At 54.5% G+C, this 26,140-nt stretch overlaps 5 protein-coding genes across 5 annotated transcripts in view; 3 read left to right on the forward strand and 2 right to left on the reverse strand.

Annotated features, from left to right (window-relative positions):
- Positions 1 to 876: 876 nt before the first annotated feature.
- MONBRDRAFT_28170 (uncharacterized protein) lies at positions 877 to 6,967 on the forward strand (the record flags this gene model as incomplete). Its single annotated transcript, XM_001748561.1, has 14 exons — positions 877 to 1,143; positions 1,184 to 1,309; positions 1,422 to 1,508; positions 1,612 to 1,668; positions 1,782 to 2,013; positions 2,114 to 2,466; positions 2,660 to 2,955; positions 3,067 to 3,137; positions 3,217 to 3,284; positions 3,448 to 3,832; positions 4,208 to 5,440; positions 5,612 to 5,694; positions 5,786 to 6,235; positions 6,359 to 6,967. 14 exons carry the CDS (start codon positions 877 to 879, stop codon positions 6,965 to 6,967), a joined length of 4,317 nt encoding a protein of 1,438 aa, XP_001748613.1.
- Positions 6,968 to 7,245: 278 nt separating this feature from the next.
- MONBRDRAFT_33774 (uncharacterized protein) lies at positions 7,246 to 12,808 on the reverse strand (the record flags this gene model as incomplete). The annotated part of the gene is made up of 24 exons (XM_001748632.1): positions 12,709 to 12,808; positions 12,548 to 12,624; positions 12,427 to 12,458; positions 12,185 to 12,267; positions 12,061 to 12,107; positions 11,897 to 11,968; positions 11,758 to 11,807; positions 11,611 to 11,673; positions 11,301 to 11,500; positions 11,144 to 11,186; positions 10,935 to 11,009; positions 10,786 to 10,851; positions 10,586 to 10,710; positions 10,413 to 10,503; positions 10,299 to 10,340; positions 10,130 to 10,230; positions 9,961 to 10,048; positions 9,745 to 9,837; positions 9,262 to 9,344; positions 9,029 to 9,213; positions 8,534 to 8,905; positions 8,259 to 8,425; positions 7,818 to 8,022; positions 7,246 to 7,712 (listed from the first exon to the last, which is right to left on the reverse strand). The coding sequence occupies exons 1-24, from the start codon at positions 12,717 to 12,719 to the stop codon at positions 7,246 to 7,248; spliced, it is 2,838 nt and encodes a 945-aa protein (XP_001748684.1). The 5' UTR covers positions 12,720 to 12,808.
- Positions 12,809 to 16,255: 3,447 nt separating this feature from the next.
- MONBRDRAFT_28172 (uncharacterized protein) lies at positions 16,256 to 18,489 on the forward strand (the record flags this gene model as incomplete). Its single annotated transcript, XM_001748562.1, has 10 exons — positions 16,256 to 16,388; positions 16,515 to 16,547; positions 16,623 to 16,693; positions 16,794 to 16,885; positions 16,980 to 17,298; positions 17,485 to 17,593; positions 17,701 to 17,788; positions 17,884 to 17,966; positions 18,100 to 18,221; positions 18,307 to 18,489. 10 exons carry the CDS (start codon positions 16,256 to 16,258, stop codon positions 18,487 to 18,489), a joined length of 1,233 nt encoding a protein of 410 aa, XP_001748614.1.
- A 1,766-nt stretch (positions 18,490 to 20,255) lies between these two features.
- Positions 20,256 to 23,891, forward strand: MONBRDRAFT_28173 (uncharacterized protein; the record flags this gene model as incomplete). Its single annotated transcript, XM_001748563.1, has 11 exons — positions 20,256 to 20,593; positions 20,622 to 20,869; positions 20,960 to 20,994; positions 21,955 to 22,005; positions 22,088 to 22,534; positions 22,617 to 22,644; positions 22,760 to 22,788; positions 22,936 to 23,152; positions 23,189 to 23,325; positions 23,405 to 23,503; positions 23,661 to 23,891. 11 exons carry the CDS (start codon positions 20,256 to 20,258, stop codon positions 23,889 to 23,891), a joined length of 1,860 nt encoding a protein of 619 aa, XP_001748615.1.
- A 1,008-nt stretch (positions 23,892 to 24,899) lies between these two features.
- Positions 24,900 to 26,140, reverse strand: part of MONBRDRAFT_10846 (uncharacterized protein) — a gene marked incomplete at both ends in the record, with an annotated part of 4,551 nt that continues 3,310 nt past the window's right edge. Inside the window, one exon of the mRNA XM_001748633.1 lies at positions 24,900 to 25,834. Coding sequence (XP_001748685.1) covers positions 24,900 to 25,834 — 935 coding nt within the window. The remainder of the gene's footprint in view (positions 25,835 to 26,140) is intronic.

Here is a 26,140-nt window from a genome sequence, read left to right on the forward strand (position 1 = left end):
GGACACACACACTCATGGTGCATGGTGTGCAGCAGAACGGAACGTCGGTGCGCGAGAGAGAGAGAAGAGAGAGAAAAATTCCGACTTGTCCGCAGTTTTTTGCCCGCTGCTTATGCCGAGTCTCTTCCAGTCTCCGCTGAGATTCTTTCGGACTTGTCAGCAGAAAATGGCGAGTCTCGCTGGTTCCCGGGCAGACTCGGAGACTCGGCCTGATGTCAGATGAAACATCTGGGCGTTCTTAGGTTGCACAACTGCTTTCGTCTCTCTGTTTTGTGCTGGCACTTTACATGTATCTCTGCAGGCTTACCATTTTGTAAGGCTGGAACTTGATTCATCCGACTCTGGGCGGTTATACCTCTGACATCATCGCGGTCTCGCTCCCATTCTCTTTTGCGCGCTGCCCGCAAGTTGACTGACGGCACAGCAGTGCGTATGCCGACATCAGCCACTGCCGCTGTCGCAGCAGGCAGCAACCGCCACAACCGCAGCAGCAGGCAACGGCAGGGCAACGGCAGCAACAACAGCAACAGCAACCAAAACTATAGCAGCAGCACGTAGGGAGGCAACACGCTTCTTTGTAACAGAAGCGCAAGGCGCGTCTGCGGAGCGGACCGTCCGCTCATATCAGCGCCCGGCCGCGTTCTCCAGGGATCGTCACTGTTGAGTGCATAGGCGCGCTCGCACTTGCATACACTCAAAGGCACGGCTTTGATGTGCATCAATCCAAGTTTTGAGACCACCAGACAATCTGTGACTGTGCACAAGGAGGGAGGAGCCCCGCCATCCCACTGCGCACGGGCTCCTCCTCATCCTGCTTGAAGCGAGCATCGCGGAGTTGATTTCGCCGGCCTTCCGGGCGAAAGCACAGCCCAGCAGATGGCCCAGCCACAAACCAGCTCGGCCACGGGCTCGCCCATGCGCCTGGCCGATGCCATCCCCCAAGCCTCGGCCTCGGCCGTAGCCGCCGCCCTCACCAATGACGACACCATACTTTGTCGTGTGAGCATCCCCGAACAAGAGCTTCAAAAGTGTCTTGTGTTCGACAAGACAGAAACTGTTTGGACAGCCAAGCAGCTTGTCCTCAACAAATTGGCCAAGGTGCCCTTTGCCTGTCTCAGCCATGTTCCTCCACCGCGCGCCAACGTTTCATACGAGCGCCTCGCTCATCTGGTTCTGGCATTAGGACATTCCCGGCAATATCAATTATGGCCTCTACCTGCCTCCGGCCAACGGCCGAGCGGGCAAGTATCTGAGCGAGGAACGCCTCTTGGGGGATTATGGCCTTGCTGGCCCCGTGTCAGAGTTGCAGGTTGGTGACCGCGTCAAGGCCTCCTGTTGGACTCAGGCAGGCTATCCTGCCGGTTTACCCACTTCGTCTTGTTGGCCCTCATGTCCATCCACTCGCTTCCCTTGAATGTCAGTTCAAATTGAAGCGTCGCATCTACCTTTCCCTGCCCACCACCAGCAAGAGCCTGGCCAAACTTCACTCGCGCGCCAACGTTCGCAAGGTGTGCAAAGCGTCCAGTGTCCCCTGCCGCTTGTGAGCCAGACTTTCTTCCTGATACCTTCCACCTCGCCTTCTGCATTGCCCTTTCTTCACTTTTGCGCTAGTTTTTCGATGCCGTTGTAAAGCACAACTACGAGCGTGTCACAAATATGCTGGTTAAAGTGCGTCCATGCCCACAGCCGTTGGCCCTGAACTTTGTTCAAAACGTTCTGGTCTCACTGCCTCACCCCTTTCTGTCTGGCCACTGTGCCAAACATCATACCACCGACCACAGGGCATTGATCCGAACATGGTGGACGATGAGAGTGGAGAAACACCTCTGACCATTGCAGCCAAAGGCGACGACGTTGACATGCTCGTCATTCTTTACAACGGCGGTGCTCACCTTGACTTTCGGTCCCGCGATGGCCTCACCCCATTGCACAAGGCTGCGACCCGTGGCATGTTCAAATTTGTCGAGAAGCTCTTTGGTCTTGGCGGCTCACCTGACATGCGCGATAAAGATGGTACGGTTGTTGTAGCTGCGCCCTGGTCTTGAATAAGAGGGTACCATCGGTCTCTCCTCTTATCATGTGCTCATTATGTCACTCCCTCAACCTGTTCCAGGATTGACTGCCCTTTACCACTGTGCGATGACGGGCGGAGGCAGCAATCAAGTCCGCGCTGCCCAGCTGTTGCTCAAGTTTCGCTGTGAGGTTGGGCTCGTGGACCATCAAGGCTGGACAGAACTCCATCAAGCCGCCCGCTTTGGCCACGAGGCCCACATGGAACTGCTGCTCATGTACAAGGCCGACATCAATGCCATCAACACCACGGGCAATACCCCTTTACATGTTTGTGCGACCTGGGACCAAGGCAAAGCTGCCGTCGTTCTCCTACGCCGAGGCGCCAACCCACGCCTCAAGAATCGCGCCGGTGAAACCCCTGCAGACGTGGCCATGAAAGCCGGTTCAGCCAATGTACGTGCCTTTCCTTTTTTTTTTTTTTTTTTTTTTTTTTTTCCTTTTTTCCCATGTAGTTCCGCTTGCCTCGATCGACTTTTTTTTTTTTTTTTCCACCGTTTCGAGGCGTGTTTTATTTGGTGGCTTATAGCAGCCTCTTTGCCTCAATCGTACTGACATGTTTGATCCACGACCACCGTCTTGTGCACAGTTTGCCAAGGCCTGTCGCAGTTTTGATGCCAATAGCATCTCTCGCTACGCCGCAGAGCCCGTGTACATGGTTCCGACAGTGGCCACGCCCCGCACAAAGCGAACTGTGGACGCCAAGCGTTTTCATGCCTCTGGATCGGTGCCCGAGCTTGATCAAGGAGATGTGCGAGCTCGCCAGCTCCGCGAGCAGGACAAAACGCCGCAGCGCAATGGCCGTGCCCCCGAGGGCAAGATGGACCTCATTATCATGCGCGGAGACAAAGGCTTTGGCTTTCGACTCAGTGGTGCTACGCATAGGTATTTTCGTTTCAGGGATCGCCATCTTGATTTGTCTTGGGCGCTGGCCCGTGCTTGCCCAAAATACCATGCCCTCGTTCGTCTCACCACTTACAACCTCTTTTATGGCAGTGCCGCTGAGCAAACGGCTCAGGGCCAATGGGTGCGCAACGTGGACCCAGATGGCCAAGCCGCCCGGGCCGGTAGGTCTCTGCGCGCCGAAATTGCGCTTGCGCCAACCTGCGCCTCTCACCGGCCGGCCGTGTTGCATTTTGATCCCAGGCCTTCAGGCCGGTGACCGCCTTCTGGAGCTCAATGGCGTCGACGTGTCCTTCTGGAGTCACCGCAAGGTGTGCGCATTTGTATTCGAGATATTTGATCTCGTCCCTTTCGTTTCATGTTCGCCTGGCCATGTGTGCCGTCAAGGCGGCAACCGCCTTTCCCTTGTCATCCCATCACGTAAGCTCGTCAATCTTGTCATTCTGACTGTTGTCTCTACCTTTGCAATATTAGGTGGTTGATGAGATCAAACGCAGTGGAGACGTGGTGGCCTTTCGCATCGCTCGGCGCCTCTCTCCTGGGCCTGACGGTGCATTTTCTAGCCTGAACGGGTCACCAGCCCAAACTTCTCCTCGGCCGCCCATGGAGACCGTCAAGCCCCCTGCCTCGGCCTTGCTGCAGTCCGCCCTCGAGGCACGCCAGCGTTCGGAAACTGCTCCAGCACAGAGTCTGGGCAAGCACCGCCCCTTTCAACGCCCTGCACCACTCGACATCAACACGCCGGTCCACACACCGCCCGCGCCGCCCGCGCCGCCCTCGCTAGCCTCCATCCTCAACCAAGCCCCACCCCCAGCTCACCCATCAGCCACAACCTCTTCGGGACAAGCTACTGTTGACGGTGAGCCTTCATCGACGATGAAAACGTTTCCAACTCCTCCGAGTACTCCGACCCGCAATCAGCCCCCGTCACCACCCGCACGGCGGTCTTCACTGAGCCGACCAGGCAGTGCCGCTGATCTGACTCCCTTTGCACCACCTGTCGCTGCGTTCACTGCCCAAACACCACCGCGCGGCGTTCAACCTAAGGTGCAGCGACCACTTGGTGCGGCTCCACCTCCACCCCCACCCGTACCTTCGGCGCAGGCACTCGCCAGTGCCGGTAACGCTCGCCACGTTCCACCTGCACCGGTTCTTCAAGGCGGCCGAAGTGCAGGCCCGAGCCCCGGTCCAGGGTCTCAACCTCCTCCAATGGGATCCATCCTTGCGGGGCTAGCAAACGTCAAGCTCCGGTCTGCTCCCTCCACGCCCCGTCCTTTGGTGGGCGCTGCGGGTGCGCGCGAGGACGGTGCCCTACCTGAGTTTCTGCGTGGACTGCACGATGTCAAGCTCAAGCCCACGCCGAAGCGCCCTCTAGACGACAAAGAGCCCGAGTCTGAAGTGCTTTCCTCCGGGACTGAAGGCGGCACAAGCCTCGGTGACTCAACCCAGACCGCAGCTGAGCGCATGGGAATATCATTGCGAAAGACCAATTCTCGTCTCTCGGGTATCCGCCGCGAACGCTCCAATTCCATTGGTGACGCGCCTAGCCGCCAGGCCAGCATCAAGGCCGCAACATCGGCTGCGGTTGCCACCTCCCCCGCTGCCACCGCCACCTTCCGACGTGGCGATACCATGGATCGGCCTGAGGACGATTCGCCACCCCCTCGGCCTCGCGCCAATACGCTCAATTCGATGCAGCTGGCCGCGTCTCTACGCAAGCCCCCGCCGGTAGCAGCCTTGCCACATCAAAGCAATGATCATCTCAGCAATAGTTCACTGGACTCGGATATGGACACGACTGATGACGAAGGGGACGATGCCCCACCCCCGCCTCCCAAACCCGCCAATATTCAAGACCTGCTCCAGCGTCTTAAAGACGACTCTGCTGCTCCAGCTCACATTACGCAGCATCGCCAACAACAGGAACAACTGACGAGCCCGCCTTTGAACGGTTCTCCCGAGGCGCCTGCAGGATCTACTCCAGGCATCGCTGAACCCAAGTCCAGCAGTCCAGTCATGATGGCCGGTGTTCCACGACGCGCCACCATGCCCGCTCTACCAGGCAGCTCGACCCGCGACTCGCGAGAGATTGTAGCAGGTCCCGTCACAGTGCCCACTCCGCAAACCACTTCAAATGCTGGCTCAAACCAGCCATCCACAGTCGCTGTAGCACGCCCCCCACCGGTACAACCCAAGCCCAAGGCCGTAGGTCCTTCAGCTGGCCCCGCAGGAGCGCCGCCAGCCGTGCCGACCAAGCCCAAGCCTGCCCTTGCTACCTCTGACAGCGTTGTCCCGGCGTCTGCTCAGTCTGACAAGCAAGAAGGACCATCCTCGCCTGTAAAGACCGGGAACGTGTCGAAGCCCAGTGCTGCACGCCGCGAGATTGATTTTGCTCTCGACTTTGCGCTGCCGCCACCACCGCTTCTGGACGACTTTGCCGGTAGCGACGATCAAGTGGATGCCCCAGGTTTGCACAGTGCTCAAACCCCCTTTCTTTTTCTTTTTTTTTTTTCCCCTTTTCGTTCCCTCTCCAGCCTGCTTCCCTCCTTCCCCCACACATCTTACCGCCTCTTGGAATCAAGTGCGCTTCTCACGCTACATTTCGGGGTTGTATCAATGCCGGCCTGGACGGGCATAGACGATGGCGATTTCTTCATCCCCCCACCACCGGTACTCGATTTTGAGCCGGCAACACCCGACTCTGGGCCCATTACGATGCAGGTACGTCAGAGTTTCAGCATGTGTACTGATGCAGGCTGGGGAGCTGGCTCAATACGCCGCAATACCTTTGCTGCTGCCTTCTCTCTCATAGCTCCCACCACCGCCCGAGGCGTTCTTTGAGTTGCAAGGCTCGGACTCGTCATCGGCTGAGTCACCAGCTCAAGCACCTCAACCACCACCGGCGACGGATTCCCCGCCTCGCGCTTGGGTCCATGCACCGCCTGCAGACTCAACTCCGCCAACGTCACTGCCGGCAGATAATGTGGAGAGCGATGATCTAGGACCAGCTCCACCTCTTCCGACAGAGGAGGCACCGGCCGCTACCATGGTTATGGCTGATTTGGCCAAACTCTTGGATCCGCGTTCATCACGCTCAACAGTCGCTTCAACTTCCAGCTCAGAAGTGAGCGATCTTGTGCCCGCAACGCGTCCCCACCGGTCTGCTCCCCCTCCACCAAAAGGCCGCTCCCCACAAGTCAGCCACGTCACCCCAGAATGCGATCTGGTAGCCATCAGTGCTCGCGTCATCTATGCCTACGAGGTACTTGCTGCGCTTTTATGCGCCTGAACCATTTCCTGGCACACCGTAATAACACCCTGCAGCTCGCTTCTGCTCTCGCCTTGGTGTGCCTGTGTTCACGTTTGTGCGTTCTCGTTTGGCCAGGCTCAGTTTGAAGATGAGTTGCAACTGGAACCCGGATCCATTGTCACCTTGCTTGAGACGCCCGATGGAGGGTGGTGGCGAGGAAAGCACAAAGGTGGTGAGGGCTGGTTTCCATCCAATTACGTGCGTCCAAACACGATGCAGGCTGAGCCGACGTCGCGGGCGCAAGCACGACTAAGCCAACCGCTCTTCTCTCCGGCACCTCTGAGTACTGGCGTTCCTGCTGCTGGCCCCAATGCTTCACAAAACAGTACGGCTAGAGCCAGTGCCGCAGGCAGCAGTGGAACGGCATCACGCACCATGTCCCCCACCTTTCGCGGCGGTGGGCCAGCCACCTCTTCTGCAGTTGCTGTATCGCGAGACTCGGACCCCCATCCCTCAGGGTTGCCGTTGCCAGCCAACACTTGGTCCGCTGAGCAAGTTGGTCAGTTTCTCACTTGGTTGCAGCTTGAGCAATACGTCTCAAGCTTTGTTGAGAATGATATCACCGGGGAGCAGCTGCTCGATCTGGAAAAGGATGACCTGAAGGAACTGGAGGTCACGGCGCTAGGCCACCGCAAGCGGCTTATTAAAGCAGTGGCTGCGCTGCAGCCCTATTCCGACGCCTAAGACAGCGCCTGTGGATAATTGCCATGCAATTCTGTGCCCCTAACGGCATCATTTGTCTTTTTAAAGATATTATTCTGCAACGCCTCACGAGACGGCCATCTTTTTTTTTTTTTTTTTTTTTGTGCGTGCGTGTGTGTGTTTATGTGTGGAAAGCTAATTCCTTTGGAAATTTTAATTGAACCATGCTACTCTCAGCTGTCGCCAACACACGCAGATCAGACAGGGCTGGTGGAGTCGAGGCAATACGTCATGAAATGCGTGAGTGGTCAGGTGGTAGCCTACTCAAGGGCAATCTGTCGCCAAGAGGTCAAGACGGCTGAGTCGTCACGCAGCAGCTGGGACACACCCAGGACTTTGGATGATGGATTGGACGCCAAAGCTGCCAGCCGTGCTTGGTTTGCGTCAATCTTTTCCTGCATCATCTCGAGCACAGCCCCCAATGCTTCCAGTGGCAACTTGCGGAGGACGGGATCCTCCTGGACCTTGAGATAGTTGGTAAAGCAAGTGGCGTCACGACCAAGGTGCCCACTTGCCGCAGAGGCCTGGGTGCCTTCGCCTTCACCTTCTTCCTCATCGTCATCTTCTTCGTCTGAGCCATAGCCCTCGGCTGTGTAAGCAGCCTCCTCCAAAGCATCCATCTGCTCGGGCCGGGCAACAAGAATGCTGATGGCACGCAAAAAGTTGCGATTGTGATCTTGCATGTCCTCGAGCACGATGCGGCCAAGCGCACAGTAGGCGGGAGGACCTGCTCAACAAGAAGAACAGGTGTGTGAGAAGTGGGGTACAGAGAGAGAGAGAGAGAAAGAGAGAGATCCAGCAATGTAGCGTGGCGTTGGAGTGCGAAACCAACCGGAAGCAAAGCCTCGTTCGAGGAGTAGATCCAACTTGCGCTCAACGGCCGCGTCGTCAAGAACGCCCTCAAAAGACGGACGCAGCGCAGCCACCAGCTCCTCAACGGGTAAGATAGACTCATCAAAGGGCGTCCCGGTGGGCTCCACAAAGCCGTGCTTTTGCAGCAATTGTTGGTTGTCCAATGAGCCATAGGTGTTGAAAATCTGCGGCAACCAGGTGTTATGGAGAAGCAAGACGTTATCATCGCAAATTGGCCCCGTGCTGGTGCAAGATTCCAGGAGCCCCCCTCTGAGATATGAAGCACTTGCCTCGGCACCGGCAGGGATGGATGCCGCGGCGCACATCTGAAAGAGCGGGACACGTCAACAAAAACAAACGGATGAGTGGTCAGCAGTGGCTGACCAAGGAGCAAAGCCTGCTCATGTGATCGATCGCCGACCTGAAGAGCGTCCTTGGCGTAATAAAGCTTGGCGTTGCATTTGCCCGTGACATGGTTCAGAATATCGGCGACGGGCACCATGCACACCTCACCCGTGGTGTCATCCGTGAAGCTGTAGGCCATGACCACAGCGGCAAAGGCCATGAAGTTGCGACGCAGGTCCTCATCTGTGGTTGCAGAGCCAAAATCAGCACATGCGCCCTTGAACAAGAGCTCAATCACGCAACTCAAAAGGTCAGATTGACATTCATCACGGGCACAAGAAAATGACAAACCTGACAGCTCTGCAAGAGCAGGAAACGCATGGCGGCGCAAGAAGGGAAGAGCCAGCTCTTGAAAATGAGAGTTGATCATCTCAAGGTCATTCTCAACGTCCTGCGCAAGACGTAAGCCAGCCAGAAGCTGATCGCGCTCGGCGCTGGTCCACAACATGGGATGAGCAAGCGTTGTGTGATCGGGCAAAAAGTCGAGATAGGGTCGAAAGCGGGACGCGGGGTCCGTGTTCTCCACCATCATGGCACAAACAAGCTGAGTCCACTGGCGAGGATCTCCATCGCCATCCTCGGGTTCGTCCTCCTCCTCAGCCCAGGCCGCGGCCATTTCTGACAGCTGTTGATTGATCTGGGAGTTGTTCACGGTGATCAAGGCTATGGATGCCAGGCATGTCGGGAGCACACGGCACATGTTCATTGGCCCATCATCAGCGCGGCTGAGGCAAGATCGGTCGTTTCCAAGGCAAGCCGGGTTGTAACAAGAAGAAACGGGCCTACCGCTGCGTGGAATCTCAAAAAGAACGTCTCCTTCGGCCAGCGAGGTGGCAGCTACCATGCCAAACCCGTGCACCACGTCATCCGCGGTCACCTTGACGTTGGGGCTGATCGTAATGTTCATGGAAGTGCACCTGCCGCCCCAGCGCTGCGTGAGACCAGGCATGCGTGCGCGCCAACCTCTGTCCCTGGACCATGGTCACATCCAGCCAGTGAGAAGAGCAGCACATCCTCACCATGACAAAAACTTGTCCATCCGCGCCTGCGCAGGTCGAGCCAGCAGCTTGGCTTGCTTGGCTTCCGGCTCCATGGCTGCCGTCTTGACACGAAATTTGAGAAAAAAAAATTCGATTTTCAATGAAAATTTCGCGCAATTCTGGGAACAAATTCGCACTTGTTGAAGGGTATGGAGAGGTTGATGCGGATTCTATAGTGTTGTTTAGCTTAATTTTAGAATTGATTTTAAAAGATGTTGCAGACCGTCCATGGCCATGTGGTTGGCGGTATTACAACATCGGCACCGATTCGTTTTTTTGTTCTTTTGATGTACACACGCGATTTGGCTGGATCGGGGCCAGGAGGCTGGCTTCCTTGATCTCCAGATCTGGCAGGGAAAAAAAAAAAAGCACGCTGAGATGTGATGGTTCTGAGTGAGCGATGGACTAGACTGTGTTCTTTTCCCAAGAGAAGGTCGAAATTGGTCAGAACCCAGCTTAGACCCGCAGGTTTAGCTGGTATGTCCAGCGCCAGGACTTCGTCGGGTCCAAGGGCGACAAATGGTGAAAGATGGTCATCTTGCCTGGCTCCACGTGCTACAAAGTGGTGTCGAGGGCCACAGCACCGCAAACACAAACCCATGTGACAGGTGGTCGCGCAACCAGGCTCGCACAAACACCAGTCAGTCCAGCTTGCTGACCATGCACAAACAAACACACCTTAACCAGGCATGGGTTATCGTTGGAAAACGCCACGTTGTTGGATCCCGAACAGTCAATCGTGACTTCGGCCTCGCGTGTATAATGCCTGTGGGTTGTGAAAAGGCCGTCAAGTTAGGCACAGCGCTTCCCACTCAAGTTCGGAGTTGAAATTAGACCAGCAACATACGTTTCGACTGCAATGGTTGTGCCGCTGTCGCCTCGCCCCAGCTCCCACACGAGGAGCTTGCCGTTGTCGTATTCCTTTGATTTACCTCGGGCGCGGATCCACTGTAATCAGAACACCGCAAACGTGAGAGTTCCCAAAAGGATTCACAAGCAAGTGTGAGCGCTCTTACCAATTCCAAGGCCTTATGTTCCAGCTCTTGATCGTAGGCGTTCTACGCACACAGACTCATGTCAATGCGATGTTCATCCCGATCGAAAAGCAAACGCGCGAGCAAAGTGCTTACCTGCACAATGGGGGCATTGGCTGTGGAATGAACCGAGAGGACCACAGATCGTTCTTGTGTGGTCTGGAGGTCCTGAGAGTAGCCCAGGTTCCTGTCACGGCGGCACAAAAGAAAGCACGCCGTTCATGAGGCTCGAAAACATCCTCAAAGAAGTTTGTTCCGCAACAACCTACAGCAGGGCTTCGTGGATCTCCGATTCATTATGACGTGAAATGAAGGTCACCAGGCCGTCACGCGTGATGCCCGCTCCCGCGCGCTGGTCCAAAGTTTCGGCCACATCATACGCCTCTTGCTCACTCTATTGAAAACCAACGTGAATGAGCAGGGAAGGGTATGCGCGGTACCTTCTCTCGCCGGTAAGTATGCCACGTACCGCAACCAGTTTGGCTCGCATCGCGAGGCGGGCAAAGTCTTCAGGCGTCAAGAACCCATTCATATCCTAATTTGGCGCACGACCAGGCGATGACCATAAACTACCTCACTCAGTCACCACCCCGTGAAGCACAAGGGAGGGCCACCAACCAGGTCATAGCGGCGGAAGACCTCCCAAACAATGCTGAGATATTTATTGCTCAGCAGGTGTGAGGCATCAAACACCTGCCACGTTTTGTAGCAAAGCAGAACCAAGAGCCGTCCAGCGTGAGCAAACGAGGCGTGTGCTTTGCGTGCGCTCTCATTCGTCATCTGGTAGAGTACTCATGTGAATCAAGCAAAACCACACGCAAACCGACGTTGGCAGAGGGTAGAGGGTATGCCACTTTATCGTGTGTTCGCCTAGGATAACAAATTGTCACACGCTTTGCTATGAGACGAGAACAAGAATTTGTTGGAGCAAACACGAGAGAGCGGGAGGGAAGGTACATCTGCAACAGTCCGTGCTTATCTTACCCAGTCGTAAAGGGCACCACGTGATAGGTGGCTTGCTGCAGCTGAAGACGAAGCTGGGTCTGACGTGTCCAGCTGCCAGATGCAGCCTCAACAAAGCTGAGCTGGCCATCGGGTGTGTACAGCAAGACAATCAAAGCTAGATCAACGTAAGGTTGACCGTGCAGCACACGCTCATCGTCCTGGTGCAACGAAATCCAGCCCTAGAGCATCATGTCGAAACAGATTACAGCACAACAGGAGAACATTGGACCACCCTCCTCGGGTGCAAAGCGTGTCACGTTTGCTGTACAACACCATATCCGTTGCTTACCAGGCAGTCGGTGGCACTGCGCACGGTGAAGGAAGGAACGGTCGGCCGCTGCTGATCTTGGAGCTGCAAACAAGGGACCATGACCAGCATTGAGACTCAAGCTGGACACTTGTTGGTTGTCAAACCTTAAACTCAGAGTTACCGTACATTCAGAATGTTTTTAGCTCGAGACTCGCGCCATGGCAGGCCCTCGGCAGCTAGGGACGTGCGCGGGCAGATGTCGAATCAGCACTTTGCTCGCGAAATGATGTTCATTCTTGACCATCCAACATCCAAAGGGCCTCACCGCTGCACACGTGGCAGATGTTGATGGCCGAGAAATATTGCAAAAAGTCCTCCAGAGACATCCAGAAGAGGCCTGTGATGGCCCAAGGTCATAAGTTGGAGGTGGTGCGCAAAATGCTTGATGGCACACATATATTCCATGACAGACAAGAAGATGAAGCGCACCATCCTTGGCATTGCGCGTCGGCTTGACCTCATCCAACATATCAGAACTGCATTGCCAAGGTGATCCTGGTCAGCGTGTAGAACAACAAGCTTGCATACTCGGGTCAATGTTGAGAGAACGTACGTCCAGAGGGGCGAGTTGTCGGACCAGTCGCCAGTCCACTCAAGTTCACCCCACGGATTGCGGAGCTGAATTAAGCGATGACCCTGAAGATGGGTCATTCACACGAGTGGTGCAGCATGATGAGAGCCATGGAACTGGGAGGCACGCCACAAAGCGCTGAACAAAACAAAAAAAAAGGGGGGGCAGGGGACGCCAACACAAGGCTACGCTAACAAAAGTCACACGCAAACTGTCGCACGTACCCGCTTGGATTTGTACACACCAATGAGAGAGTCTGTGGGATAGGTGGTCGTAAGGGTTAATGTTCACAGCCGGCATAATGAGGAATGCGATCAAGCCCCAGAACAGATCACAGGCACTTACATGCGTGACCAGAAACAAGGCCGGGGCCACCCAGGTCCCTATTTTCCACGTTGCTCCATTTGTCCTCGCCTGGTACGCTGCACAAGACGTGGCAGTTGAGTATGCGCGCTCGGCCCCTTTCGAGCCAGCAAGGCGCATTGGTGTGCCTGTGCTTGCAATACCTAGCAGTCATGACGTTGTTGGCACTATCTGCCAAGGAGAGGTGATCCCAGACCTCTTCTTTGGTCAGCTGATCGAGAAAGTAGGATTCCGTTGGGCACCCGGTCAAGTCCATGAGAGCCTCGTAGGCGAGTCCACCACATAACATCTCGTAGTTGCCAGACAACTTGGCATACGCCTATGAAGCATTGGAGCACCAAATGCAAGTGTTGGCCGGGCATGGGTGGCACAAATAGGCCAAGGAGCCACCAACACACCTTTTCCAGCAAGAGCACCCAGAGCTCGTTGTCGTGTGCTCGGGCAAAGATCGGACCGGATGTGGGAAGCACGGGGATGTAATCGTCCACGCGCACCGTGCGGCGCTCACCGTGACGATACATGAAGATCTACCGGTCAACGTAATGGAAAACACCCGTCAAGGCAAAATCAAGTCAACGAAGGACGCGGTCAAAGGCTTTGCCAAGGTCGAGCACATGCCTCGTATGCTCCGACATCAATATGTGCCTGGCGAGCAGATGGCGGCGGAGTGTTGAACATGCGCGTAATCTATGTCATTGAGCCCAGATTTTCGCACAGGAAGGGCGGCTTGGTGAGCCAAGACTAGTGTGCACGGTATGGCACAGGCGAAGATTGGTTGCTCAAGCCAACCAGAGTGGGAAATTCTGCCAGCGCTGCCAAAGAGCACAAGAGCCTAAGATTCAATGCAGAAGCCAAGAATGCGTCAGCTCGCGCGTGCACCAGCGCAATGTCAGCCCGACACCATGGCTGCCTCGTGCAAGGATGCGCAAGCGAGTCAATTGTACCAGCAGTCCGACAGCCGCCCCTGCTTGATGTCACCGGGCTCTACGTTCTTGATGAAAATATCACAGTCGTGCTTAAAAAACTCTCTATTGACATGTGAATTATGAGTATGCAATGGGTGGCGACGGTTGTTGGAACAGTGAGTGCCGCAGGGCGTACGCGGCGCGCTGCCAGGTGATGGGCAGGTCTGGATTCTTGATATTTGAGTCTGAAGCATAAAGAGCATCGTCGTCGGGCACAAACTCAGTGTCGATGAACTTGACGTTGGCCTAAGGGAAGCAAAAGGGCCGAAGATGAGCTGAGCTGAGCTGAGCTGAGCTGAGCTGAGCTGAGCTGAGCTGAGCTGAGCGGCATTGTGGTCAATGCGCTTGGACAGGCTGTGCGGAGCCCCATGGCTGATACGAAGATGGCATTACAATGCTTTGTGCTGTGTTTCGGAGTCGAGGGAGATGATGCAAACCTTCTGGCAAGCAGAGACGAGCTGTTGCAGGGTCAGGCCATCATCGCCCTGGAAGAGAGGCGTGGTTTTGTAGACATCAAGGTCAGCTTGGATAAGCGTCTCATAGCGGTCAGCCATTTTACGCAGGTATTGCGTCGAGGGCTGGCGCTTGCGCCAGGATAATTTGGTTGACAGGGACCAGCCACGCCTAGAGCCAGTCGGTGTACCATGTTGTTGTGAGCAGCAGGACATGAGGCTGATGGCTGCCGTGGCCAAACAGGCCTGATGAGCAGTGGGGCAGGGGTTCAAATGAGTTTTGAGTACCTTTCATCAAGCACGTAGCAAGAGCCGATGAGCTTGAGCGTCGCTGGCACAGCTTCGCCCTGGAGCACGGTACCACCCTCGGTCACGCTAGAAGAAACGTGAATTCCCAGTGAGGCAGGATTCATCTCGCAAATGGGGATTTCGCTGGGAAAAAGAGGTTGGCAAAGCTTGTGGTGACAAAGTCGAACCCCATGTTGTCTGAGGCGCCAATGTCCACGGTCAGATCGACGGTCATTTGAGTGCGATTGTCAATGGCAAAGTAGAACCTGTCATTGACGAGCAGGGGGGAGCGGGGCGTCGTGGATTGGAGTCAGCCGGGACGAGTTGAAAGGTTTATGAACACCAACATGCAGCGGGATAGCAAGCTGTGAATACATGGTCGGATTTTCTGTTTTGACTCGAACGAGGGTGATATTGGGCTCGAGCTCCTTCCTACGGGTGGCACAAACAAAAATGTTCGTAAGCAATTCAGCAACGGCTGCCAGCGCGCAATGAGCTTTGCAACCAACTTTGTGGTTTCTCCACTGGGAAGGGGGTCGCCATGGAGAAGGTCTTCGCCCGTGGCGTGTGTGCGCGCTTTCCCATCCTCGGTGGCAATCTCACCAGCCACGCCCATCTTATTGGTTTGGTCGTAGCCGTGGAGATCGGCGGCGCGCGAGGGATGTCGGTCACCAGGACCATGGGAAGGCTGCGTCTGTCGATGGGGGTGATGATCTGGGTTGGGGTGAGGATCCGTCTCGAGCCGATCCCGGTGGGTGGTGGGTGACTGCTGTGGCTGCCGCCTCGGCTGCTCGTGGTGGCCGCGTGGTTGTGGTGAAGGGTCGCGGTTTGCGGGCTGGGAATCGCGGGGCTTGGGGCGCGAGCGCATGGTGAACTTGAAGTTGGTGTTGAGTTTCCAACCCTTGCCTGGGTCTTGTACAAACACAGTGCCTCCATGCCTTGAGGTACGGGGGCCCATGAAGACCTTGCGGACCATGGAGTGATCTGAAAACCTATGAGATCGGGACAAGGGTCAAGGCTGTTATCGATTCAGATTGTGATGGCTTGGCAGGCAAGATATCTGGCTGGCTGTGGGAGGCACAGTGAACAAGAAGCATACTCGACGTTGGTGCTCCCAGTGAGCTCGATGGACATGTCCACCTCGTCGTCGGTCTCATTTTCAAAGGTGTACGTGATCCGCGTCGGCTCATCCAGCCGTTCCTGCAGCGTGCACTCGGCTGGTGAGCCATATTGTCCATCTGCTCATGTGCCTGTAGCCAGAGGCACGTCGGAGAAGGAGCCAAGCGGGGTGGCATGGGTTCAAACCTGGAGCATGAAGATGCCAGGCGACAGCTCATGGCGTTCGGCGGGCATTGTGACGGTCGTTTGGCCTCTTGGAACCCGGCCTGTTGGACAGCCTAGGCTCTCTCCAGACTCTATAGCTTTGGCGAAAAAAACCTATGCCACCACCAGAGATCAGCTCAACCCACCATGATACATCCCATGACTGCCTTGCCGCTACTCATCAAGGGCATCCATCCAACTGACCGAGCCACCGCCCTGCCCCAACGCCATCGTACCTCAGATGCTCTGCGCGTGCGTGTCCCACTGGACGGACAGAAAAAATAAAATAAATTTGGACGAAAACAACTTGACGGCTTTTTCACTGCAACAACATTGTCAGATTATACGTTTAGTCGTATTTTATCTACATCTGTTCGCTTTGTAGATGTTACTAAATCTTCATATTCTAGTTACTTTGAGGTTTTATCTGTTCAAATCATCACGTGAAGTTGATTGTCAGTCAACAAATACAAGGTCACACTTTTATTTTTTTGTACACTTTTTATTTTTACATGTAAATGTACATGTACATGTAATTTTTTTTTTTAATTTTTAAAAAATTGTTTGCGCACACCGATTGACGACGAGACCAGCGTCGACAGCACGGTTCGAGAGAGGCAGTGCGCTAGCGCGTGGCAGGCGTGACAGGGTGGTTTGGTGCAATGGCGGACGCAACCGCTGCTGACTTGGCGGCGAAGATGGAGCCTCAGGGCTCGGTAGCCGCGGCAGCTGGGCCGCGACGTGTGGTGGTGCGTGTCAAGAGGCGACACGATGAAGACCCTTGGCAGGCCTTTGGTCAGTCGCTGCACCAACGCGCTGTGCCCCTGGACCCCGTGCTTCGAATCTGATTGAGCGTGTCAACCTGCCAACTCGCTTGGTCACCTCATCCACCTCGCTTTGAACCTTGCTTTTCCTTTGCAGAGCTGCAGGGCAAGCGCTCCAAACAAGTCTCGCGTGCGTGCCCGTGCCATGCGTTGCTATCCCCTGATTTGCTCGACACATCTCACCTTGGTTGTGACGGCTCTATAGACGCTGTCTATCATCGAATTCAGACTGTGCGCGCCAACCAAGACACGGGCCCGTCCCAATCTGAGTTGCTGGTTTGTGCGCCTGCCCGCCCCCCGGCCACAGAGACTTGCCTCCGTGGCCATGCCAATACTCACCCTGCGGGCCTGTGGGCCTCTGCCTACGTCTGTGCAGCGTCGAATTAAAGAGCAGGACCCCGAACTCTTCAAGGCGCACGGCAGCAAAAGTGCACTCAAGGAGCGCGCCGGCGCAAGCGTCAAGCAACAGTGCGTTTTTGCCCAACCGTTGATGACCTCCACTCTGGCCGTCCGATTTGATTTTATTCTTTTATTGTGCATGTGAATTTGGCACACACCGTAGCAACACGGGGTCTGCGGCAGCTACACGGGCGCGCAAAGCTCGGTTTCAAAAAGTTGAAGCCGTTCGCGTCTTGGGCTCGCTGAGCACCAAGCAGGACTCGGCACCCGATACCAAGCGAGCCGCGGCTAAGCGTCAACCATCACCCCCGGCATCTTCCACCACCCCAGGAACTGACCCCACCTCAGACGATGATGTTCAACTTGTTGAGATTGAAACGGCTGGTGTTCAGGCCGACCGTGCTTCAAACATCATGTCCGCCATGACACTCTCTGCCAATGGCATCCCTCTCGTCTCGCGCACCCTTGATGCTGCCGAGCAGGTGAGTTCATCCCAACTGTTCATATGTTCCAGTTTGTTTGTTTCTTTTTTTTTTTTTTTTTTTTTTTCTTTTTCTTTTTTTCCTTGAAACACCCGTGGCTTCAAGTATTTGCGACCACATATCGGGCCTGGTCGCAACAGTCCTGACTCCTCGCGTGTTGCTGCTACATTTGTACCATTTGCCCAGCGATATCGCGCCCAAGCCGCCACCACGCGCCGGCAAGCCATTTTATCTCGGCTACCTGGCACAACCGGCCCTGCCACCAGCATCCGACGCCCAACAGATACAGAGCCTCGTACGTGCTTCACGAGGCGGTGTTTTTTGGCGTCTCGCCTGGCTCGGACCCAGCAACATCGAGCAATTTTGTTTCAAACCTTCCTGCTTGCGCTTTGCTACCCGTAGCCGTGCAAACACAAGAAGCGCCTTCAGAATATGTTTACGATTACTATGTGACTACCGACGATGCCAACATTGACTTTTCTGTCGACGAGTATGTCTTGCTGGGTTGCCCAGTCTCACGGGGAAAGCGCCGGCCTGTTGTCATGGTTCTTCTCACGCGCCCAACACACGCGCGTTGCTTTTCAGGTTGGAGATGCAACAATGGTTTGATAGTCTGCCCGACGACGCTGATGAACCAAAGTACTCTGATGATGACGACAGTAACGAAGGTACACACCTTTCTTGTGCCACCTTTGCCCTGAAAGCAAAACAGAACCCATCACCACTACCGCTGACCATACTTGACCATTGCGAGTGGATGACACCTCACCACTGTTTTTGTGCCCATGGTTGCTGGCGCAGAGGACAATTGGCGCAATGATTACCCTGACGAAGAGAGTGATGTTGACGTTGATCCATACGATTCGGATGAGCCGTCAAGTGGGCGGCGCTATCTGGCCGGTCCCACCGCGGTCGACCTTTCGGTGAGGATGGGCGTCGCAGCTGCTCGGGCCGCAGAGTTAGGGGCCTGTGGACCCGTTGCTTATTCGCCGTGTCCGTTTGCTGTAGACTCAAGCCCACGCGTCCGTATTGGGCTGGAAGGCTGATCCGCAGCTATTTGGGGAACTCAGCCGCTGGACTGAAGGTGCCTTTGTGCCGGACCTTGGTGAGGATTTGGAAGATGATATTGACGACGAGGACCCCGATGCGCTCGATCATAGCCAAGATTCGGATGACATGGAATGGTCGTGATTTGCAAAAAAAACAAAAGGGAGACGGAATGACGACTTGACATTGTTCAATTGCTTCTGGGCGCTGCCGCAGACAGTTGTCGCTGAAGAAGCAAATTGAATGAAGAAAAGACACACAATAGCAACGAGGGTCCAGTCCAAGGCTGATGCAGGGCCCTGCGAGGGCATGATGCGCATCGCCACACACAGAACCACGCGATCCTGGTGGGTTTGAGAACCGGAAAATCAAACGAGTACCCAGCACACAACTGCGTGCACAGGTTTCTATGAACGACAACCAATATCGCTTGAAATAACTTGCGAGTCACTTGACAAAGATTCGCCTCGGGAAAGACATTCCTGATGCCAAACATGAATACACAAGCGTGACAGATGAATGAGGGCCACAGAGGTCAAGCTGTCATCCCCCAGGGCAGGTTGGTGGATAAAAAAAGGTGACATGACAAACCTCAATTGCATTGGCAAGCACATCAGGTTCTTGGGCGCCATTTAAGGTGATGCAGCCACCAATGGTGATCTGCGGCACACCTCGCACTTTTTTGCTCTAAAAGAGCGTTTGCAAGGCGTAGGCAAGCACGAGGTGAGTCGAGCGAGCCGACGCCAAAGCAAGGTTGCAGCGCTTCCTTCCAATAAGAAGGGAGAAAGGACATGTGTGTCAAGGCACGAAAAAGAAGCAACCCACCTCCATGATTTCCTGCTGAAGCTCGGGCATCATGCGACAGGATTTTTCAATCACCTGCTCCGGATCAGGGATGCCCACTTCATGGGCCGCCGCAATCAACACCTGGGGATCTCCAAGGCACTGAGCCTAAGGGAAGGGAGCCATGACAAACATGAGATGATGGATGAAAATGATGATGATGATGAATTTTGTGTTTGCGTGGGTGGACGAGAAAGTGCCCCGACTCTTTGCCTAGCGGGGTGTGAAACCTGACTTTGGTTGCGCTGACAGTCATGTTATTGAGCGCAGCAGTCTTTCTCGGCCTGTGTCCCAAGGTGCGAGTACGGTGCAAATGGTGGCACCGGCTGACGATCAAGGCTAACCTCGGAAAAGTATTTCCGAAAGAAGACTTGCATGAGCTGGTCTTGCTTGCCACAGCGTTTGGCCAAACAAGACATGCGGTGGGCTGGAGATGGAATGTAAAGCGAGAGAGCCGAGCGGGACGTATAAGCTCCAGTACAGCTGCGCATGTGACCCGCGAATCATTCCAGGACATACCATCAATGGTGTTGGAAGTTAGGCCTCCCGCCCTGCAGAGGTCAAACACCCGAGCGAAGAGAGAGGAATGAGTGCTGAACAGGAAGGTTGTGCAAAGAGCAGAGCGAGGACACTATGGGAGTAGTCGTGTGGATAGCTGTGCGGGATAACAACAGAGTGGGCGATGGTGAATCCAGCATCAAAGGGACGCACTGGAAGGGAATGCCGAGGGAGGCCATGAGCTGGCTCATCTGGGCCATCATCGCCTGTGTGCGCTCCTTGCCGAACTTGGAGTTGAAGTATTGAATCTTGTCGACACCCTCCGTTGGAAGATTGGGGTTGAGGAAAAAGGCTTGCCACTCAATCTACACACAAGCGCGCACACACACAAGAGCGCGCGTTGGTGAGCAAAACAAGCCACGACTGTCACTGTGAGCCGGCTGAGCAAGAAAGCAAATGGACGCGCGGGTAGGTACCCCTCCCCCACACCAACCTGAAAGTCGACGTCGGGAAACCGGTCCATGGCCATTTGCAGCTTCTTCCGAAGAACACAGCACCACGGACAAACCATGTCGCTCACGATGTTCACGCGCAACGCCCGCTTTTGCGCCATCCTGACTGGTCACGGAAAAGTTAAAAACGAAACTGCTCTCTCTCTCTCTCAAACTCTCGCTCTTCTCTCTCTCTCAAACCGACCAAACCAATTCATTTCTCTCTCTCTCTCTCTCAACTTTCTCTCTCTCTCTCTCTCTCTCTCAAACTCTCTCTCAACTTTCTCTCTCTCTCTCAACTCTCTCTCTCTTCAACTCTCTCTCTCTTCAAACTCTCTCTTCAACTCTCTCTCAAACTCTCTCACTCCAAACTCTTTCTCTCTCTCAAACTCTCAAGAACTCTCTTCATGCTTTTTGTGTGTTCGTCATTGTGATGTTATGTAGATGTCAGATTGTCAGATTGTCAGATGCATTCTTCATTCATGGAATTGTCAACAAAAACAAGATTTTCATCTCTCTCTCTCTCTCTCTCTCTCTCTCTCTCTCTCTCTCTCTCTCTCTCTCTCTCTCTCTCTCTCTCTCTCTCTCTCTCTCTCTCAGGATGGGAGGCTGCTGCAAAGACACGACGGGCTGTGGGCCGTTGTTGGCGGGGGTGGTGCTGGTGCTGGTGGCCATGATGTCAGTGGCCCAGGGTGAGATCTTTGGCGGATAGCGTCACTTGTTCATTTGAGGGTACTGGTGCTCAAGAATAGCGCTCACAGGCTGCTCATCCAATCCTGCAGGCCATGCGAATCTGCACGCCGGTTCCCGCCCAAACGTACGACACCGCCCTCCTCTGATCTCTGGCTGCCTGATTGATACCTTGCTCTCTCCGAGGAAGCCACACTTTCTGGTCCATCTCATCCCATCCCCTCCACCCCCTTTCCTTCCTTTTTTTTCCTTGTTGGCTTGATCCTGTTGATGGGTTTTGCGCCCTCTCCCGCACTACACTACCGTCGGCTTTTCCTTAGATTCTCATTCTCTTTGCCGATGAGTAAGCTGTGCATCGCTCATGATTGCATCCCTCGGAACATTGCCTTGCTGACCTTGGGTTGGCCTCTTGTCGGCGCCATGCTCGTGCAATCTTCAAACTAGTCTGGGTTATGGCGATCTCTCCGCCTACGGCCACCCAACTATCCGCACGCCCAACCTTGACCAGCTCGCAGCCAGTGGGATCCGATTCACACAATGGTATTCTGGTCAGTATCCCTCCTTCGTTGCAGTTGACGCCCCCGGCATACACTTGTGGTTCTACTTGGCTCATCACGCTTTCGCAATTCGCCCTGGTGTGTCACCTTGCAGCCTTTCACGTTTGTAGTCCCTCTCGGGCTGGTGAGCTTCGTCGCTCGGGCTTTGGTGTTGACATCCGAGAGTCGGAAGGCCCGTGATCTCGTAGCCCATTTTGCATCCTGGGAGACGCTGATACCTATGCCTCTCAAAATGTTGTAGCCATGATGACGGGACGGTTGCCCGTGCGCAGCGGCACGGCTGGTGATAAGTGGACCGGGGGCGTCTTCTCCTCGACTGCCGTAGGCGGCTTGCCCCTGAATGAAACCACCATGGCTGAAGCTTTACACGATGCAGGTTACGCTACAGGGGCCTGTGGAAAGTGGCACCTTGTGCGTCTCGTCTGAAGCCGCTATTTGCACCGTTGTTGCACCAGATTCATGCAACGCCCCGCGTTTTCCTTGAATGTGAACCATCACACCGTGGTGTTGCGTGCTTCTCGCCGAAATAGGGCGTTCGTCCGGAATTTTTGCCGACCAACCGTGGCTTTGACAGCTACTATGTGCGTTTCCTCCGCCCATCTTGCAACGCAACACGCTTACACCCGATACCGAATGCAGCTCACAGCCAAATAAACGAATTAGGGCGTACCGTACAGCGTGGACATGGGCGACAGCGCCTGGGAGCAGAACAATCAACCAGATCTACCCGTGCTCAACAACACTCAAGTTGTGGAACAACCTGCCAATCTCAACACACTCAGCCAGCGCTACGGTGATCACGTCGAAAGCTTCATCAAAACTCAAGGCACCGACGAGAAGCCTTGGTTTTTCTACATGTCCTTTAATCACGTGCATGTGCCAGACTATGTCAGCTTGAACCTCTGCAACACTAGCAAACGTGGGCGATTTGGTGACGCTTTGCAAGAGCTGGATGCTCTTGCTGGTCGCATCCTGCAGGCCCTTGATGATTCTCAACAACGTGAAAACACCATCATTTTCTTCACCTCGGACAATGGCCCCTGGCTTATCAAGCTTCTTGCCGTGTGTACATGCCAGCCCTGCGACAATACTTTGACAGCTACAACCCATGTCTATTATTTTCAACTATCTGTGGAATGTTTGTTCCCCTTGATGCCAAGTCAAACTTGTTCATGCTTTCTCTAATACGTAGGGAGGTTCTGCTGGCCTGCTCAACGACGGTGAGCAGCTGTCTAAGTGTCCCGTTCATGCGCGTCGCTTGCCTCGTTGAACAAAAATTTGCATGAGACTTCGTGCTAAACGACACTCTCACGCCCAACATACTTGATAACTTAGGCAAGGAAACAACATGGGAGGGTGGTGTGGTAAGTTATTTGCGCACTCGATAGGCCAACGAGGACAATGGATCATCTGATCTGGGATGTTTGGTAGCTTGAGAGCCGACCGTTCAGTCGTTGAATTCCCGGTTATCCTTCTCTCCATACCTTCCCTCTCCGCCTGCTGGCTTGTAGCGCGTGCCTGGCTTTGTATCATGGAAAGGCAAGATCAGTCCCGGTCAAGTCAGCTCGGAAGTTGTCACGACATACGACATCTTTCCGACTGCCCTGGCCTTGGCCGGAGCTGCACTTCCCAAAGACCGGGTGATTGACGGGCGTGACATGGCACCTGTTCTGTTCAATCAGAGCGCCTCCCAGCACGACTGTATTTTCATTTACAAGGGCACCCCTGGTGCGCAATGCCCAAAATCGCAGCCGAATTGCCCAGGCCTGTGGGCCGTGCGCTGTGGGCCTTACAAAGCTCACTATGTTACCTCTCATTGGTACACCAACGCTAACAACGGTACCTTTCACGACCCTCCCCTCATGTTCCACGTGGAGAATGATCCTTCGGAAGCTCAACCGGTGAGTTCCATGTCCAGTGGTTGCCGTTCCTGATGAAAGCAAATATTTGACGCTAATTGCATGCTCGCGTTTCTGCCAGATGGATACATCAACACAAGAGTACAAAACAGCTTTGGCTGCCATTACCAGTGCCAAATTGGCCCATGAAAACTCTCTTGAAACAGTCCCTAATCAAATCGTAAGTGGTGGGATAATGCATTTTTCTAATCATTCGGCAGCATCTCAACTCTGCGCACGCTCGTGTTCTACCATGTCAGCAGCATGCCCATCCTCATGCTGTTCCGTGATGTCTCAATTAACATGCCCCTTTTCAACATCTTTTATCAACATTGTAGGGCATGGGTTCACGCCCAGAGTTCGCCATTTGCGGTTGCCCGTCATCTCAAAAGCAATATCCTCAATATCCCAACTGCACCTGCAACCCAGATAACTTTGATGTTGAAGTGTCAAAGTCGAGAAGACGGCGCCAGTTTGGACATTTTGTGGTCATTTTGATCTCAAGTGGGGCACGCCAGTGGGGCATGGCCCGTTACCCGACCTGTCATAATTCAGCTTTGTTTTGTTAACAACATGCAGGCAGTCCGCATGAGAGGTTTTACCCGAATGGGAAAAAAAAAAAAGAAAGAAAACAAAATAGCTTTGCGACGCTCCAGGACGGCACGTTTTGGACGCTAACAGTGAGATCACAGCAGCTATGGGAGTTTCAGTGGAAAGACCCATAGTGATCGACACTGAGTGTGCGAAAGCAGTGGAATTGCTCAAATGCGTGGAAGCACGGATTTGACGCTAACACCCAGCTGTACAAAGAGACTCGTTTTCAGTGCTCAAATTCGTGGAAGCACGGATTTGATGCGAGACTTTCGGCGGGAACAGCGAAGGCTTTGATGGTGTCTTGAGGTCAATTGAACTGGCTGCGATCGCAGTGACCAGATCAGGTGCACCGTTAGAATAGCTGCAGGGTCGCTCACAACAAGAAGCGACAATGGTTGTGTCACAAGCACACATACAAGGCAGTCTGCAAAGGCATTGCGAGATATGCCATCGTGGGAAGGCACGCCTCAGTCTGGGCCTGTGTCTGTGTGTGTGTCAATGTCTATGTCTGTGTCTGTGTCTGTATGATCGTCAGTGAGTGAAGTTGTGCCAACGATGGAGTGCTCAAGCGACGAGACTCAGAGTGGGTGATGCTGAGTGCGTGCGATGGCAGTGGATGTGTGAAAATCCATGTGCATGGCTTCACACGCATACCCCGGTTTCACACACCACCCATGCACGTATAAGAATAATAAATTAGGTGTTTGAACCTCAGAGCCGAAAGCAAAGCTGTGCAACCCCGACATCAAAATCACGACGGCACGCAAAACAACACAAGAGAACAAGACATTTTCATCGGCTCCTATCATGCCGAGGAGTACAAGCGCGAAGAATCACGCACATAGAAACAAAAATGAGCCTGGGGCAGGTACCCCCGGGGGGGGAAAAAAAAAGCTTTTTTTTTGGGGCGGCGAGAGCCGCTCCAAAAAGAAGCTTAAATCAATGAAAATCAGGAGAAAATCAGGATAAAACAAACAAAAGAATCATAGTTCGTGCAGATTTCTGCCTCGATCGTTACAAATTGGAATTGCTTTGATGAAGTTGAGAAATGGCGGCAGATGCGGCAGATGCGGCAGAGGCAACAGAGGCAGCAGAGGCAGCAGAGGCAGCAGAGGCAGACACAGCAGACGCGGCTGCCAGTTTCCCTCGAGGTTTTTGCTTAACAGGACACCAATTGCGCTTGTGGTTGATGGCAGGGCCACGGCAAACCGAGCAAATGTGAGGGGTTCGTTTGGCACTCTGGAATGGAGCACACAGCAACCGACAGCGAGTGAGTCCACATGGCGAGAAGTTCTCATGTCATGAGCATGCGGTGGAATTCGACGTACACGTGTGAAGCTACGGCTTCTGCCTGCATTGCTTATAGCCTGCTGAGCCTGCTGTGCCGACTGCGCCAGTTGCGCAGTGTACTGGAGTTGAGCAGCCCAGGTCATGTATTGTGCCAGGAGGTGTGCATTGTACTGGTCAGCCTGCGGGGCAATAAGCTGGGCCAAGTGCTGCGCAGCTGCAAGTTCAGCTCCAGGTGATGCGCCGACCCCGGCGCCTGATGTCAAGCCACCTGATGCGGAGGTGCTCGACGGGCCAAAAGCCGTTTCAGCGCTCTCGGCAGCTGGAACCGAGGAGGCTGTCGCTGACGGTGCTGAGACCACTGGTGTTGCTGACACTGCTGTCCCCGTCGTGCCATCCACACCCGAGACAACCTGAGCGATGGTTGTCTTTTGAATGTGCAGCTGCCGATTGGCACGACATGCCTCCGCGTGCGAGACCGGCGTACGTGGCACGGGCATGGGTTGCTGCGGCGACTCGCCATTGCGTCGCAATCTTGCATCAGCAATCCTGGAACAAGTGTCCTGGAATTGCTGCATTGCCATCTCATACTCCTGTTGATCTATGCCCAAATTTACGTCCTTGACTTGATCTATTGCAAAGTAATGTCTTGACCATGCGGGGTCGAGACAAGTTGCGTCGCTTGAGCGACACGACCTTTGCCATTGCGGTTGTGTCCATGATGGGTTTTGGCCTCCATGAACTCATCAACGTCAAGCCGACGGACAAGTGCCCGCTTTGCAGCAGCAAGACACCTCAGCCGCGACTAACCCGCGAGCACCTGCTGACCTGCCGTCCCATCAAGCGACACAACGCCCTTCGCGACGAGATGGGGCCGCCTGCTCAGGTACGCCACCCTCTCCCATGTCTGGGTGGAAAAGTCTGGCTACAACGCCAA

The sequence above is a fragment of the Monosiga brevicollis genome, genomic scaffold, assembly GCF_000002865.3.
Source record: "Monosiga brevicollis MX1 MONBRscaffold_24 genomic scaffold, whole genome shotgun sequence".
Lineage (NCBI taxonomy): Eukaryota > Choanoflagellata > Craspedida > Salpingoecidae > Monosiga > Monosiga brevicollis.